General features: G+C 36.6%; 2 protein-coding genes across 2 annotated transcripts in view; one reads left to right on the top strand and one right to left on the bottom strand.

Annotated features, from left to right (window-relative positions):
• LOC118281873 (uncharacterized) overlaps nucleotides 1-2267 on the top strand; it is a 13612-nt gene extending 11345 nt beyond the window's left edge. The window contains exons 14-18 of the mRNA XM_035602640.2: nucleotides 1-62; nucleotides 538-655; nucleotides 1104-1220; nucleotides 1635-1735; nucleotides 2098-2267. The exon at nucleotides 1-62 is cut by the window's left edge and continues 92 nt beyond it. Of these exons, the coding sequence (XP_035458533.2) occupies nucleotides 1-62; nucleotides 538-655; nucleotides 1104-1220; nucleotides 1635-1735; nucleotides 2098-2234 (535 nt within the window). The 3' untranslated portion in view covers nucleotides 2235-2267. The remainder of the gene's footprint in view (nucleotides 63-537; nucleotides 656-1103; nucleotides 1221-1634; nucleotides 1736-2097) is intronic.
• A 2986-nt stretch (nucleotides 2268-5253) lies between these two features.
• On the bottom strand, nucleotides 5254-17768 carry LOC118281872 (ribonuclease 3). Its single transcript, XM_035602639.2, has 19 exons — nucleotides 16619-17768; nucleotides 16403-16484; nucleotides 15777-15984; nucleotides 15355-15490; nucleotides 14446-14601; nucleotides 13696-13916; nucleotides 13194-13321; nucleotides 12756-12885; nucleotides 11879-12044; nucleotides 11326-11533; nucleotides 10470-10710; nucleotides 9770-9990; nucleotides 9239-9370; nucleotides 8559-8730; nucleotides 7847-8028; nucleotides 7301-7465; nucleotides 6626-6786; nucleotides 6152-6297; nucleotides 5254-5799 (listed from the first exon to the last, which is right to left on the bottom strand). Exons 1-19 carry the CDS (start codon nucleotides 17560-17562, stop codon nucleotides 5399-5401), a joined length of 4200 nt encoding a protein of 1399 aa, XP_035458532.2. The 5' UTR covers nucleotides 17563-17768; the 3' UTR covers nucleotides 5254-5398.
• Nucleotides 17769-18174: the final 406 nt, after the last annotated feature.

The following is an 18174-nucleotide window of genomic DNA, read 5'->3' as shown; positions in this document are numbered from 1 at the left end:
GTGGCGTCTCGTCACCAGACCACCACAAACTGTACACTCCATTTATGTACACGAGTTCTTAAGTAAGTAGTATTGCAAGAAACATGAGACAAATTGAGTATGCAACACTTTTTTGTGACATACAAGCAGACCGATTATCTGATGGTGAGTGATCAGAGCCGCCCCATGGCAGCTCCATTAGGTTACATTTGCTTAGAAAACAATTATCTATAATCATGAATCCTAGAATATAATAATTCTTATTTAAGCAGGCTTTATCTGAGGGCTTAGTGCGAATTTGTTTTACGTTTAACGAGATCGATACGAGACTTTATCGCGTTTAGCGCTCTATACAAACAAGAAACGAAGCGAGAACACTTTCGGCGCTCTGATTGGTTGGTTAATTGACGCCGGCCAATCAGAGCGCCGAACACACTCCCTTTTTGTTTTCGTTCAACGTAAAGCAAACTTTTACTAAGAGTACTGATTGGTCTACTCCAATGAACCAACCAATCGGACTTAGACTTCAGGAGATAAAAATTGGCATTTTTATTTCAGATAAAATGTTGTTACCGGTAATAATGGCGACGCAAGACATAACGACTTTGAACATGATACTGAGAATAATGTGCGAGTCCTGGCTGCACCACATCTACGTCGCTAAAGTTAAGTTCACGTAAGTAATTTTAATATTATTATGCCTCGTTAATAGACACAGTATTTTAACTACCTGTGTCGTACACTCGTACCAACCCTATCTCAAAATTTAAGAGGACTCTCTGTGTATAACATAAAAAAATCAAATGTTAGGTATTGTCCTTCTTGTTAGAGCGATATAAATGTGCCGGCGCTCCTGATCAAGCCAGTATTTATGAATTTATCCATTTTGTAATGGTTCTATAATCAGACCATTTAAAAATCTGTGTTGCACTACCTGCTGCCAGCAGCTTCGCCCGCGTTCCTGTGGGGAAAAAAGTATCCTATCACCCAAGTCAGCTCACCCATTTCAAAAAAATCAATTCAGTATTTTCAGCGTGATTGACGGACAAACATCCAAACAAACAAATAAACTTTCACATTTAAAATATTAGTGTGATAAAACAGTGGTTTCTTTTTTATTTCAGAAAAGATGCAGCAATGCAACTGTTGCATGATTTTAACGAAGTGAGAAACTGGTTGAGCGATTGCAAACAGCTTGCGACCGCGTCGAAGAAACAAATGCTACAGAACGAAGTTCTAAGGTAATTATTTTAAAGCTTACATACGAATTATCTTATTACAATTTTCTGAAGAAATAAAAAAATAAATAAAATAAAATTCCTGTTATTTAATTAAAATCACAAAATAAGAGTTTAACTAGAATGTGAACTAGACCTGTGTCGTGGGTGCGTTTACAAACATGTTACCCAAACCCAAAGCAACAATTTGTGGGTCACAGAGTTACTCTGTGCGAGAATCAAATCCACTACACGTTACGCGGCAGCCGGTTGCTCAGCCACCGCGTCAACCGTACAGTCGAATTAATGTGCTAGTCAACTGTTGACCCCTATTTTATCTCCTCTATACTACGAGTAATATATTAAATGCGAAAAAAACAGAACCTATTGTCACACATTGTCTATTCTCCATTTACAATAACGATAATTTTATTACAGGCGATGTGAAGGTGTAGGCAGGTTATTGCTGCATGCCCCAGGAGATCTGATATCGATGCAAGACTCCACCATGCAGTCTGCACAACAAGTTCGGAAAGAAGGTAAGTTTCATCATCAGCTGATGGAATTTAAACACCACAGTTTCAAAACTGTGGGAGAGCCATGCTTCGGCACGAATGGACCGGCTCGACCGTAGTAATACCACCGGAGAAAATCGACGTGAAACAACGCTTGCGTTGTGCAAGTGACGTTACCGGTGGTCAAGTGATGTTACCCCTCTTCCCAATTCTCGATTCTCCAACAACCCTTAGATTCCTAACCCCCAAAAGGCCGGCAACGCACATGTGACGCTTCTGGTGTTTCGGGTGTCCATGGGCGGCGGCGATTGCTTACCATCAGGGGATCCGTCTGCTCGTTTACCGACTTATACCATAAAAAAATGAAATCCATTTTTATTCTACAGCATCAGAAAATGACACACCAGAACAGTTGATGCCAGCCGAGATGTACGTTCCAAATCAGAAGCAATGGCTCACGTTACGAGCTAAGAAAATGAAAGGACCAATCGCTTTTACTCTATGCTGCTTCGTACTCTACTAACGTAGTTAGAAATAAAATATATACCACCATTTATATCAGTTTTTTATTCTTTATTCCCAATTTACATGATGATCTTATAACTAATGACCAGTTTTAATAACCTATCTATCAGTCGGTAGATTTGGCTAACAGAGAGAAATTTTGACACATTTTCAAGAATGTTTGCTTAAAAACCTCGTTTTAATAAAGACTACTACATCTATCCAAAAAAAGCCCCGTTTGCATTTGACATACATTTTTGAATTATATCCAAAAGATAAGTTATTTTCAAATAGCCAAATTAGTCGACAGATGGGTTACTGAAAATGGCTATAAATGATTCTAAATACATGAAATGGTTATAAGTTATAACCATTTATTGTATATACCTATTGTTATAACTTATAACAATAGACAGACATACAGTAATTCATTGCATTTCGTATCGATATAAATAGTTACAAGTTACTAAAAAGCTCTAGAAAATTATTGACTGAATTTTATTGGTACACGTTTCTAATGCATTGAATATCACTAAGGTTCATCCATGAAGCAAATACAAAGAGATGTCATAACTGCATTTCCCTGTAATATAATGCGTGACACTACAGGGAGCGCGAGGCGTTACAAACCACATCCCTTTATTTTCCATCTAGCGGTCCCATACTATAAAAACGTGCCAATTGTCCACATTTTAATAAGTCACTTTCTGAGCGCTTATAACCTATCTACACCTTTTTATTTGTGTCACAGTGCACAATCACATTACGGCATCTCCTCTTTGTACTTGCTTCATGGGTTCATCACTCATCAACTCGTTACACCACTTGCTAGTATTGAGCATTAGCTACAGGTCACTATAGACTATGTAACATTGAGCGAAAATTCAACTAAAGTCCCAAATAAGAGTCTTACCCAACGCTGACTTGTACCAATCCAAATTAAATACATATTATACAACTTAAAAGCCTCTTAACAAATATTGCCCTACGTCCAAAATACCTACTCGAAAAGCACCAAAAAATCTAAAGTGAAATGTTGTGTTACAAGTTGACGAGTGGTAACAATTATACCAATCACAAACTCTTACTTAAAATTTAGAAACAACAGAACCAAAAAATATGTACACAAGTAAATCATAGAACTAAATAATACTAAATTTATTTCCTAAAAGATTTATAGTTTGTCTGATATCGTTGCATCGCGCAGTACGGCGGGTGGGTATCAATCTGATCCGAATGTTAACCTTATTATGAAGTCAAACTTTACATTTTCCAACCCCTAAAATATTATTTACCTCGTCGTGCATAAATAGTTTGTCGTACAACGGTTTCCGTCAAACTATAATTTTCAAACAATACATAATTAATCTAATGTATTGTTCGTAATCGAAATTAATTAAAATCAACAAATAAAAAGGAATCCATTTTCATAGAATAAAAAAAAAAATGGTACGAACCGGTGACTTTTTACGTAAAATACTCCTACCTAACTACTTTAATTAAATTGATTTTTGATTAATATGTGAAAAATTACTAATAGTCCGGTCAAATGCGCTATAAAACTAGAGATTAAATAAATAAAAATCGCAATTATTGACTACACTGTAACAAATAGTATGTTACAAAAGTCGCCATTGATACAGAGTGTGCTAAACATTTTGACAAATTCTTGCAACAATCCTTTAGTATCCTATTTGTATTGGTTGTACCCAAAGCCTGAACAACTTTTATCTGTTAAATTGTTTATTTTGACCGGACTATTAGACAATTAAACTTATTGATCTAAAAACACATACATGAGTTGCTTAAACCTACTTACACATTTCTTTACAGTCAAAAGTGACCAGTCTGCTTCGTCTAGCATTTCATGCCTTATCTCAAAATTCCATCACATTCATTTTAAAGATATAAAGTTCTACTGATTAAATGCTCGGAATAGAACAAATAATTAGCTTCTTTCAACATAGTATAATCCTTAGCACGAACTATTACCAGATTTTTTTATAATAGGGATGAGTTCTTGCAATTTGTATTTTCTTAGTTTGTATAGTTAGTTATTGTCATAATTTAGTTTCAAAAGTGTTTTGTACTTCAAAGAAAATTAACGGAAACAAAGAAAATAATTTGTGTTAGTAGTTAAATGAGAAACTACATAATGCTTGAACTTACCCACGAAAAATCTTACCCAGGTTGACCAGGTTCGTGCTGGGTATTACACCTTTTGTTTTCTGAGATAGAGTTTAAAAAATAATAATATTCTCAAATAATATAGGGGCATTAATATTGAACGTGTTCTGCTGTTCTATTACGCTTGTGATATTAAAATGCTAATGTGTGAAAATATAATCGGCCTTATTACTTAAATGGCAAAGTTTATAATAGCTTGTTCAGTGAGTATTTGTGTGTCTGTCTGTAAGCAACATAGATTCAAAACTGATTTTGATTTAAATCGAAGAATGATTCATTGGTCAAGGATTTTATTGAATAATATTCAGACCTTTATTCATAAGCTCTTTTCATTTCCACTACTTCCACGATTGTCATCAGTTTAAGAACATACAAATCCCAGTATCATGCATACATATGTCAATATCACACATTTTAAAAGACAAAACCTTTTTAGTCGTAAGCTTGAAGAATAATTTACACTCTACGATCATATCTTACATGAAAACTAAGTTGAGTAGCTTCATCTACACAACAAACATCTATCTGTAGCTGCACGTTGAACGAAAACTGATTTGCCGGCTCGAATAAACAAACTAATCAGAGCAAACTTGTACTAAGGGTACCGACTGGTGGGTTTGTTCGCGCCGACCAATCAGAGCGCCTTGGTTTTGTTTTAGTTGAACGTAAAGCCAACTCGTACTAAGGGTACTGATCTATCATCTATGTGTGGGTATTTGTTGCATTTCAATAGACTAACTACTACATAAAGTTATATCGGTTCGAAGCATATTTTCTACTGATTAATAAGTTTAAGATTGAAGCTATTATAACGAACTAAAGAGGACTAAGGTAAGACAAATAATTACAAGTTTACTTTCAATAAATGTAATCGTTACATCCAATGTTCTTCATGAAAATTGATAATTCATTTTCTATTCTAATCTGTGTCAAATTTAATCATCAAAATAAAAAATTAAAAGCCACTAACTACACTTAAAGCTTATAAAAAACTCACTAGTCATCATCGGAATCAGATCGTCGACATTTTTCCTTCAACTTTTCATACTCGTTGCGTCTGATTAAATCTTCTTTAATCTTCTGCATGTCGCTTAGTAGACTGCTTACTTGGACCTGATCCAGTTTATCTTGGGGAAATGAGGAGTCACTGTCAAGGCCAGAATCTTCATTAGACTTGTCTGCTGGCATAATTTCTTCTTCAGACATAGCTGGGTTACTTTCTTCTGAGCTTTCGTACTGAGTGTCGAGTCTGTAGGCTTTTGGTACTTTATCGTCGAATTTCGGGTTGTTCACCGCTGCCCCGTCCTGTGGGCTATTGTTGCCGTTTGCACGCTTCTTCTTCTTGCGTAGACTCTTTGCTATGACTCTCTTCTGGTGGTCTAGTTGTGGGAATAGTTCTGTAGAAGGAAATATTGTATTATGATATGTATATAAATAATGTCCTACTTTTATAAAGTTAAATTTTGTCACTATTTTTCATGAAAAAATTAATTTGAAGCGAATTAAAACAAAGGACGATATTAATTACTATTTTGATTTGTTTATAGAACCTTGGATTTTTTATAGGGCGAGATACAACTTTTAGTGTAACGACGCGTCCATAAGTCCTAAAAACTGCTTACAGCTATTTTCCCTCATTAATTGACGAGTACTTTTATTTTTGTTATTTAAAAAGGTTTAATTTATTAGATTTATAAAATGCAAGACTTTTGATTAATGCCTTTTTTTCGGAGTTTCTATTATACATACCATGAGCACAGCTAAGTGCCTTTTCAGCGGCATTCATCTCCGCCTCTTGTATGGAGTGTCCTCTAGCCGCGGCTAACCTCTGTCCTCTGAAGTAAACGCCCACTGTATAGACGCGCGTATTCGTTGGACCTAAGCACTCGATCACCCTGTAAATATTAATATTAGAGGTTGACTTGCTAGAACTACTTAAATCATTATCAGAACAACCTAATTATGAAAAGGTATAATTAGTTTTAGATTTGAACATGGCAGGCGACTTAACATTTACAAGTTTAGGCATAATCTCCACGCTTGGTAGGCGAGTTGGATATTACAATTTAAAAGGTTCAGGGTTGTCAGAGAGCGTCATGTCCCGATCCCTGACAAATGCATTGCTTCATAGTCGGCACTTCGACAATCGCGGGAAGAGTAGGAGTTTTGACAAAAGTATCAACAACGACAGTAAAATTAATTAATATTAATTATAGCTCTTACTTGTACACAGGGATGTCAGGCTCGCCGCCCTCCATAGACCGCAGAGTGAGACAACACTGCTGGAGTTTGGACTTGGGGTCGTTCCAATCCTGGTTCATGATGAACTCTTGCAGGCGCGGGAACAAGCACGCGTTGCAGAACGCTTGGCAGTAGTCTAGGTTCTGAAATATTTATATTGAAAGTTTGAGTAATGGAGTAAAAGTGAGAGAAATAAGGGAGCTAGGTAGGGGAACAATTAGAGCTGGAAGAATTTCATAATTTACAAAACATTAAACGATAAGGACGAAAGTTCAAATTATTCGGCATTTCTGCAAATCAAATACAATGAAAAAATAAATGAGATATAACATGTTTTCCTTTAAACGGCATAAAAAACTTACGACGAGTCATACAGTGCATTATAAAGAGTAACGACTAAGGGAGTTCCCACTATTGAATTACTTTTGTATTTTTTCTTGGGGGCAAATCATGCAATGACTTCTCCCGCCCTGGGCGAGGCGTGTGAGTGTCAAGAGGGAGTGTTAGACCCTTACTGACTAAAAACCATCCCGTTCTTTCTCCGGCTTTACACGCCAGAGCCCGGTAAGCCGGCTACTATTACCATAGGAATAAAAAAGATGACATAAAACTATTACTGAATTTCTTCCTGTCTTTAATATCTGTACATAAACTTACCTTATCAATATAAAGAGCTCCGAGGAAAGCTTCAAGTAAATCAGCCTTGTGCTTCTTGGTGGTGGGCTTAGCTTTGGGGTTGTTGTATATCGCGTACGAGGACATGTCCAGGTCGTCGCACACCATCGACTGGGTGCGGTTGTTCACCAGAGATGAACGGAGCAACTGAGAGAGTGAAAATTTTAATTAGGTATTGATGTTAATGTAGGAGGTATTATAGATTAAAGATGAAAAGTTAATACTACTATATCATAGCAAAATAAACTTGGTTTATTTATAGTACACTACCACAAGTTAATTATTAGGAACATGGCCAATATTATGGCTTCGGAACCATGTTTCGACAATTGAGCTCGACAACTCATCCAATGAAACAATTCCTAAATAATAGTCATAGTTTGAAATGCAACACTCATGACAAATTATAAAATACAGTCCACATTTCTGATCCAAACCCCCAACTTTCCAAACACAATCATATCCTTATACACACAAGGTCTAAAATTCAACATTAATCATTAATCAACATTTATAATCACAACTTACAGACAGATGTCCTTCATGATGATCAGGGAAGTGTCGGTACAGTCTATCGGAGACTACCAGCTGCAGCACGGTGTCGCCGAGGAACTCGAGCCGTTGGTTGGAGCCGAGCGTTAGATGCGTGAACCCCACGGACCGGTCCGTGAATGCACGCGCTAGTAAACGGATGTGCTTGAATTGGACGCCTGTGAACAAAGATTTACATGATAGACATTATTAAAAACTGCAGAAACAGTGCCGTATACACCATGTAGCAAGAGGCAGCAAATACCACAGGGCCCTATGGAAGCCCCGATTCCCTAGGATCTCATTATCTGATTCTGACCACGTTACTAATTTTAAAGTATACCCTACCGAACAAAAAATAATCATGCAAATTCGTCCAGAAATGCTCAAATAATCGATGAAAATCAGTACAAATCTATAAAGTATTGTGAAAATAACATCGTTCAAGAACTAACACGAAAAGTTTCTTTGTAATCGTTTTGGATTATGTATTTACATCCTAAATTTCAATAGGCAATGTAACTCATTGGCCCCATGTGTCACCTCTGCGACGGGCTACCCCTTCGGAGATAAAAGGCATGACGTTACAAGTTTGTAGGTTTCGTGAAACCATACAATGTAAAATATATTTTCTAAATCGTTTTAATTTGTAAAAAATAACTTCTGTTTCACCGCACAACGTTATGACATTTATTAAACGCTGACTTACCGATAGAATTCTCGAAATTAACAAGTCGCTGTAGGAACTCGAAGTCCTTGATATATTTGCGGTCACCGAGCGGCTCCTGTTCCTGCAGCGGGTGTGCCCTGTCCTTGGTCCACACGTCCAGCAGGTCGGGCTGGTTGTGCCAGAGCGCTAGGGCGAATACACGATCTGCTACCTGTAGCGATAAAATTGATATGTTAGAATGGATGTGAGGATCGAAGTGTAGAGAAATTTCACCAAAAAATTTAGATAAATATTTTTTCAGGAATGGGGAAAATGAAAATGCAAATGTATATGTTTATTAAATTATACTATGTAAATGTAAATAATTGTTTGAATAGTAAAAATAATAGAACTGCCTTCGTATATAAATCACTTTTAGACGCTACAATAAATTCAGTTATGATTTTACCATTGTCCTTTTTGGCACAGCATCACGACAACATTACTTTTCATTTTAGTTTTATAGTTGAGCAAAAGACAACATGTTAAATATGCTTGTTTTCATATGTGTTTTGTATTTTATGTAACATTTCCGGAAAGCCAAAAAAATACTTAAAAACACTTTACCTTAACCCTGAACCTTACCTAAGACATGAAATGCTTACATATCAATTAAACATTATTTTATGGGGCTTAAAATGTAATGTGATATATTATATAAATAATATTCGTGTACTTACATCAATCCCAGCATCTAAGAAGAGTGCCCCCATGAGAGCCTCGAAGCAGTTTGCCATGGCGTGTCGCATGACCACCTCGCGACATAAGTCCGAGCCGTGAGCGTATAGCATGTACTGTTCCAGCTCTATGTTCTGTTACACAAAAATATTTAGTTAATAATAAATTATAGTCCCATCGTGTTTTATAATGAAAAAATGTAAGGTAAGGTATTCTTGGTCTATTTATTTAATATAATAATTTATGTTTGTCCAAGCCTTAAGTGTGGGAAAGCCATGGTTCGGCTCAACCGAAGTAATACCACGGCCTCAAACGACGTAAAACATCGCTTGCGTTGTATTTTGTCGTGTGTTACCCCTCTCCCCAATCGCCCTAATCCCCAACAATCCTCAAATTCCAATCCCCCCCCCCCAAAGGTTGACAACTCATTTGTAACGCCTCTAGTGTTTCAGATGTCCATAGGCGGCGCCAATTGCTTACCATCAGGTGATCGGTATGCTCATTTACCGGTTTATACTATAAAAAAAACGTACCTTAGCCAATTGCGCTAAATGCTGGTTCTGTACAATAGAAGCTCTGTAGGTGGCGAGTCCTCCTTCAGCCAGGCCGGGGAACATGCGGAACAAATGTATGGAGGACAGGAACTCCACTACCGCGTCACCCAGGAACTCCAGTCGTTCATTGTGCTTTATATCGGATTCCGTTTCGCTGTGCTTGCCGAACCGAGACATTATGTTTATTAGGGTCACGATACCTGGGGAAAGGAGATGGGTTTATAATTTAGTTCATGTCACTAGTGTTTGTAAGTAGAATAACACACAAAAGATAATTTTTAATGAGATTTTAAGTCAAATTATTTTATTAATTCTGAAAATGTCACTAGAGTTAGCTACTGCTAGCACAAATAGTGTCTGTTTGTTCTCGGTTAATCTACTGAAGATGGAATAGGAGTCAAAGTCATTCCACGTGGACTTTTATTGGTAGATAGTTGATAATAGCTAACTAAACTAATAAACTAAATTAAAGTGTACACTTGAGCTATTGTAATAACCCACTTTTTACTATATGCATTTGAATGTCATACGATTCATATACGCGGATCATACATGGGATCGCGGTACATGAATCGTATGTGTGTCTGTTTGTTCTGGGTAATCTCTGAAATGGCTGAACCCAATTTAACGCTACTTTTATCTTAACAACCTTTTTTTACATCAACAAAACACAACAAACCTTTCTTCCTAGTATAATGTATCCTTCTATCCCCATACTCAGGTTGCCGTATACCACAGTTGGTCAAACTGTTCCTCGCATGATCAGGGTTGGTTCCAAAGTTCTCCCTGTACGATGGATGAGTTAGGGCTGTTTGTAATAGCGCCCTTTGTTTGAACACGTAGCCAATCTTATTCTCGAGACTGTCCAAGGATTTGTGGAAGCGTAGATGTCTTACTAGTACCGGGATCAACATTGCGTGCTGAAAATAGATAATGAGTGTTCAGAATTTACAAAATATGCTGAGTATTTTTGTTTTTTTTAATGATTGTTTGTTCAAACCGGATTCGACTCCCACATGGAGCAACACTTTATGTGACCCACAAATTGTTGTTCCGGGTCTGGGTGCAATGTGTGTCCAATATGTAAAATAGCATGTTTATAAACACACACAGACACAGGAGAAAATTCTAGTATATAGGGCACAGCTTTTTTTAAAAAAAAAAAGCCTTTGAATAAGATTATTTTGAAATAATCTTAAATAGTATAGAAATAAATGAGTTGTTCCATAAATGTTGCACACAACCTAGGAAATATGCAACTACATTTTATTCGTTTACATACATACGTACATAAACTCACGTCTATCTCCCATGGGGGTAGGCAGAGACAATAGAACTCCAATTGCTACGAATCTTACACACTTTCGCTTCATCAACAGCCATCAGTATTTTCATGCACGCTCGTCGGTTAAATATTTATTCGTTTACAAGTTGATATTTTACATAACATTAACGCACACATCTTAAAGATAAATTTATTTGTACATTTTATTACTTTTTAATGAAGTTGATACAAATGATCCACCAAAACTGACCTGAACAACATCACACATAAGACCAGTAGTATGGAACCCTTCAGACGATATAGCGACAGTGACATCGCGTTTCATCTTACTCTGGGTCCTCATCTCTTGCAGTTTGGCCTCCTTAGCAGCCAACTTCTGGCGCTCCTTGAACGAAGGTTTCGCCATGTTGGCAATCAAGTGTCTGTACTTTACATAGTAACGCCACGCTTTTTGGTATCTAAAAATGTATATAAATAATAATATTAATTAATTGTATTTTTTATATAATAACGTGCACCAGTTTAGTCATCGAGATTTAAATCGATTAAGAGGGTTCGGCGCTGTGATTGGTTGGTACATTTGAGCCGGCCAATCAGTGCCGAACGCACTCTCGTTGCGATTTCGTTAAACGTAAAACAAACTCGCACTAATGGTACAGAGCGTCGAACCCGGTCTAGTTTCGTTCAAGTTAAAAGTAAAACAAAGTCTTACCAAGCCCTTTTTTTAGTATTTAGTCAGTTTTTTACACAAGCCATATTAGTATGTACGATATAGTTATCGTATTCTCATTTAGTTAACTTACTCTGGGTTCCCGGCATAACTGAGTTGTGGTGGTCGTATACCAAAATGTACTATCTCCGGGTAGTAAGGCTTATTTGACGAGTCATCAGACGTGGTCGGTGGACTCCGGTCTATCTGATCCACGCGGACTGAACACGGCTTCTTGCCCGGGTATGTCACTATCATACCTGGAATAAACAAAGTTATCTATATATTAATACGTGATGCAAAAACTTTCGGAACCTTTTTACGAAAATTGCGCGGACGTAGGAGCATAAAATTTGGTACACTTATAGTTTATGTGTAGGAGAAGTGAAAAATGCTAATAATTTTCAAAAATAATGCTTATAAAGTATATTTAATCAATAAATAAAACATTACACACACTACCATGCATAGCATCGTATTTGACAAAACGTCATCGTAGTTGACAGACATTGCGATGATATTCTCACGTCTCATATGAAAAGAGGTTTCTCATTGAAGGAGGTTTGGTTATTCATGATCCGCCGGAATACATTAATTTGAATTTCACAAAACTAATAGCAATTTGTTAAATAAAAATTATCCTTGAACGTATGGAAAGTGGTATTGTAAATTAAATCGTATATGGTCGAATTTCGACCCCTAGGCGGCCACTAGTAGCTTATTATTATATGTATAACATAAGGTGTAATTTGCCATAAGTAAGAAGAGAAGTATGTTGTCAATTGAATTTTAACTTTATAGCAATAGGCATAAAGTTGTATTTACAATAAGAGAGATGTAATATTACGATGATAAAGAGAAAATGCTTTTAAGGCTCAAATACAGATAAGGTGAAAACTCTCCTCTTTGGCCGCATTTCTATAGGTATCATGTTATTTTATTTGTTTAATAAAGATTCAGTATTCCGTTACCTTTGATTCTGTCCACAAACTTTTGCCAAGTATAATGGTCCATTCTATGCACCTCCTCCAATGTGTCTGGTGCTATCAGTAAACCACTCTCGTCAATCAAATACTTCAGCACTTCACACATTGATAAAACCTGGAATTTAATAAAACTTGTATTACATCGCAAATGATTCGTCAAAATAAATCGGTAGCGGTTTTTAGTATATCATACAAATTATTAAACCAAAGGCAACTTCAAAGATTTTAGCCAGAAAATAAAATAAAAATTTTAGAGAATGAATCAAACCATAATGTTTGAAAAAAGATCTTCTTTTTAAATTAGGTCCCACACTAGGATGTTTTCCTATGTCGTGGGTGAGTTTACAAATATACAAGTTCACATGCTAAGATATAAAACAGGTGCAAATACTACTAAATATTAATTAAAAAATAATTGAATACCTCACATCCACCCTCTGGTAAATATCGTACGAATCGCGGCATGAAATGAAACTGTGAGCAAGTGGTATCGGTGCCTTTACCCAAGTCCAAGTCAACTAACTCCAACAGCTCGTAGAATAGAAACTCCTCTGCAAAAATAATATTTTATAGTTAATAGTAATATTGTTGACTCACCTTAAGTTTCTTCTTAGTATCATGTGAAAATCCAGTCTCCGAAGTGCAAGTAGAGGTGCAAATAATTATACGATGATTATACAATGATATACAATTATACAGCGAACAATCATTATATAAGATCTCTTTTTCACCAGTTTTATTATGATTCCCATGTAACCCCATTACATGTCAGACCTGGTAATCGAATCCGAGATCCCTAACTCGGCAGTCGAAATTTCTACTACTCGACAAACGACGTAGTAATAACATAACTACTATGAATTTAAAATATAAAAATGAACTCTTCCAAAACTGTTATAAAAGGTATACTATCAAAAAGTTTTACCAAACAGGTCCAATTCCTTGACAGTAAAGTTCTGTGGCGCTGGTTCCTCCACATACAAGATAGTGTACTCGATATTGAACCTTATTACTTTGCAAGTAGGTAACTTTGCCAGTTTATAGTGAGAGAACATCGAAAACCCAGAGAATAAGAACTCGTGCTCATCATGAGCTATTATAGTTGGAGATTTTATCAAGAAGTTTGTCGGTGGTGAAACTGTTATCCTGGAAAATAAAAACATGTAATGCTTTAGAAACATGTCTTATTTTAACATGCATTAGAGTTAAGACTTTTATTCTCATTCAATGCAACACTGATATTAATTTCCTAAATTAGTTATATTATATGCAACGTCACGCCTTTTATCCCCGAAGGGGTAAGCAGAGGTGCACATTACGGCACGTAATACCATTGTACAATGTACACCTATATTTACCATTTGAGTTATAAGTCCCATGTAATAGGGGGTGAGCCAATTGCCATATACCGGGCACAATTCCAGACTCCGTGCTAATACTGAGAAATTTTCGAAAATCTGAATAAAGCCCAGTAATAATTTTGCCTGACCAGGGAATTGAACCCGAGACCGGGGTTGTTCGGCAGTCACACTTGCAACTGCTGGACCAACGAGGCAGTCAGATAAACAACTACTTTTTTAATTATAATTGATTCCATTACCTATATCATTCAGGGAAGCTAAGAATCATTAACATTCTAAGTTTGATGCCCTTTAAGTACATAAATACTACTGACCTGTAATGGTACAGCTTGTCATTGTTGCTCTGCGTCGGTATACACTTGGGGAAAGCCTCCTCACTGGCATAGACGCCATGTCGCATACCGTAACGCCGAGCACGCGCACTACAGCGGCACAGCGGACCACCATTCATTTCACCAGTATTATTGAACCTGTAGAATAAACAAATAACTTTTTAAAGTTGTTAAAATGCATACCTCAATTTTTTCAAGTCGGTATATTACATACCTAAATTTGAAAAATACTATGATGAAAACCGCATTAAAATCGTTTCAGCCCAACGCGATATAATCGCGCACAAATATACATACATACAGGTCAAATGGAGAACCTCCTTTTTTTAAATCGAAAAGTGTCTCTTTATTTTCAAAGTCGTATATGAAGATGATCATTATAGATGTACATACAATAGTTGTAGTATGGATGAGAGTTATGTAGGCACAATGTAGGAACAATATGGTTGACGCTGTCTGGAAGAGGTCAATGTTCGCTTGATAACTAAATAAGCCGATTCAATTGTCATCTTTATTACAGTGAGAGGACCCTGCACTGGATGCTAAAACTATTATAGTGCTCAAATCAAACACAGCATGTGCGAATAAAAGATATTCGTATAAGAAATTGGTACCTTGAGTAATGTGCTAGTACAACTACGGACCCCCATATATTTTTTTAAAAACATTACCCAATGAGTTTTCACGCTCTTTGAGGTTGTGGGTTGAGTCTCCCTCTTTGAGGTTTGTGGGACCACAGACGAGACGGAGACTTACCGAATTAAAGAATTACGTAAATTGTATTTTTTGCTTATACACATTGGTAGATATGACGCTGGCTAAACAACTACATATAACTAGCAACATCTTCACATTTTATTATGAAACTGTCAAAATATTTATGCTACTCACCACATCTCAGGATGTAGTCTCCTAGGGTGACTCTGTTTCCTTTGCAGCTCCAGCATGATCCTGTCCGTGTAGCCTTGGAGACCATCTTCATCCAAACATTCATCTTCACTCTCTGATGAAGAACTTCCATCTTCAGCTAAAAGTAAATTGCAGTGGTTAGTTATAGTTGCAGAATACATATGCATTTACAAGAAATTGGGGATTCCCTTTAACCGTATAATGTATTGGCTTAAGCTGTAAAATTATGCATGTTTTACTAATAAATAAATAATTTCCTGTCAAACTGATTAATAACTAGTTTGGTATTCCACCTTACAGCAGTCTTATAGCAATAAGAATTAGTATATTTAATTATTCTATCAACTTTTTCATGTATTTCTTAAGTTGTAGATAAGATGAAATGAAACAAGTAAGAAACTCACATTTATGTTTGCACATAGCAACTTTAGAAGGTCTCAGTGGTGGCAGTTCATCCACTTCAGGTCTAGCATTCCGCCCCCTTTCAATCAGCTGCTGGTAGAATGTTTCACAGATCTTCTCCAACTTAGCAGTTTGCTGGACTCCAGAACCATCCTCCACTGCCTTATAGTATAACTCTGCAGGAGAACTTCTAAACCACATCTTTGATATCTGCAATAGTTTTATAAATTCACAGTTTCTATGTAAATACTAAAACATAAAATAGGGGATAACAAAAATAACTAAAAGACAAAAGAGACGCTAAATCCACAATATTAAGGCATAATTTTATTCCAAAAATACAGTATGTTGTCCATTGAATAGTGTAAGATACAAAAATATTATAAGTAAAATCCACTACTTTTGCATATGCTCAATACAGAATTTTGCATGTGCAACCTTAAAATTCATTAATTAATTGTTTAGGCATACATTACATGCCAATAGATTATTGAAAAAATTGAGCAGTGCTGATTAAGAATATTTATGATGATTTGCCATTGATGATATTAAAATTGTTATTGTGAGTTTTTTATGGTATAAGCTTGTTGTTGCTTAATAACTTATATATTTTGTTATCAATATTTACCTCATCTTCATCTGACTGGTGTTCTTTAGACCATTGTTCCATTTTCTCTATGAAATCTTCAGAAGTCTTGCAGTAGTTCTTCCTATAAGATAAAAGTGAAAATATTAAATTAATCTGTGTTTTAGTAATGAGTTGGTTAGTAAAAGACACAAGAATGAAATGGATTTAAGCTTAAAAATTCATGCAAAATTAACAAGAATGGACCAAACTACAAACCTGTATTCTTCCAAAATTTTTTCTCGATCTGATAATGGTTTAGGTTCTTGTCTCATACTTCGTTGTGATACATGAGACATTTCACGGGTGCGGCTACGCATTCGAGATTCTCGGCTTGGTGATCTACAACTTTGCCTACTTGGTGATCTAAGTTTTCTTTGTTCATGAGCTCTACTATGACTCCTGTAGTCTCTGCTACGAGATGGACTGTGCCGCCTTTCATATTCACATCTTTTTCGCTCATACTCTCGCCTTTCATCAAATCTTTGTCTGTAAGACTTTTCTCGTTCCCTGTGACTAGAGTAAGAAGGACTGCGATGATTACGATGACTGCTTGAGCTGGTATGACTATGACGACTAGGACTGCGACTGTATCTTCGCTCACTACGGTGTCTCATTTCTCGTTCTCTATCACGTTCACGATCATAGTGTCTATCGTGGCCAGGAGAGCGCCTCCTGGATGAAGAACTGCGAGAAAGTCTATCATGAGAATCTCTTCGGGATCTTTCATCCTTCTCAGAATAAGATCCTGATGGTTTAGGTTTTCCAGAGCTCATGCTGGAGGAGTGAGAGTCTGGCCAGTCTTTAGAAGATGATGGTGTTTGTCTTGTTTGACTGTAGTTGTATCCAGAATAATCGTATGGTGGTGCATAGTAGGGTGGCGGCGGTGAATGCACATCTATCGGCATCATGGGATAGACCGCAGTAGGTGGGGGCACATTAATTGGAGTATAAGTTGTCACAGGGGCGTAAGCAGTTGAAGGTGAAGGAGATGGCGCCGGCTGCGTGAGCTTGTCCACATATGGCACAGGCGGCGGCATGAACGTCGGCGGAGGGCCATACATCGGCGGCGGCATCGTCGTTGTTATTGGAACTGGTGCCACTGGCGGTGGCATGTCCAACCGTGGCGGAGGTACACTATAATTTATTGTAGGTAGCGACATGTTCGGTGTTGAATTGTTTTTTAAATGTTTTTAGTGAAATATGCACATTGCTTTTATTTTTAGCCGATATATTACACACATCTCTGCATTTTGTTATTGATTAAACCGATTTCCATATTTATAAATACAATTAATTAGTACATTCATAACAAATCAATAATCAATACAACACAATGCAGGTCCAAATGACTTTGACTTTGACACGTTTATCAAATGACTTTGACGTTAGGTAGTGTTTAACAGGGTTGCCCATAAATTCTCTCTTTCTTACTTGTCTATGGATAATCTTCAGTCTTTGAGATAATAAACTTGATAAAAAAAAAACACTTTATTATTCAAGTTATGATGATTTTAAGGAAAATGAGATAGCTTTTTATAGATTTTGTTGTGGTTTAGGACTTTAGGTCGAGTGGTTCCAGCTGATTTAATTTTAGAGAAATGAGTAAAGGGCTTTTTGCTCTGATATTTGCAGTCGACGGCTCCCAAGTTCTCTGATTATCTCTCTTTGGGGAACTTTTTATGGTGGAGAGCCCGTTCACTCGTTTTGGCTTGGTTCACTTGTTAACTCTGAACATTTACCTATCGTATTATCATCATTAGCCTGTTCTGTAA

This window comes from Spodoptera frugiperda, chromosome 6, assembly GCF_023101765.2.
Source record: "Spodoptera frugiperda isolate SF20-4 chromosome 6, AGI-APGP_CSIRO_Sfru_2.0, whole genome shotgun sequence".
In the NCBI taxonomy this organism is placed as follows: Eukaryota; Metazoa; Arthropoda; class Insecta; order Lepidoptera; family Noctuidae; genus Spodoptera; species Spodoptera frugiperda.
The sequence above is the reverse complement of the archived record's forward strand: the minus strand, read 5'-3'. Positions and strand labels throughout refer to the sequence as shown.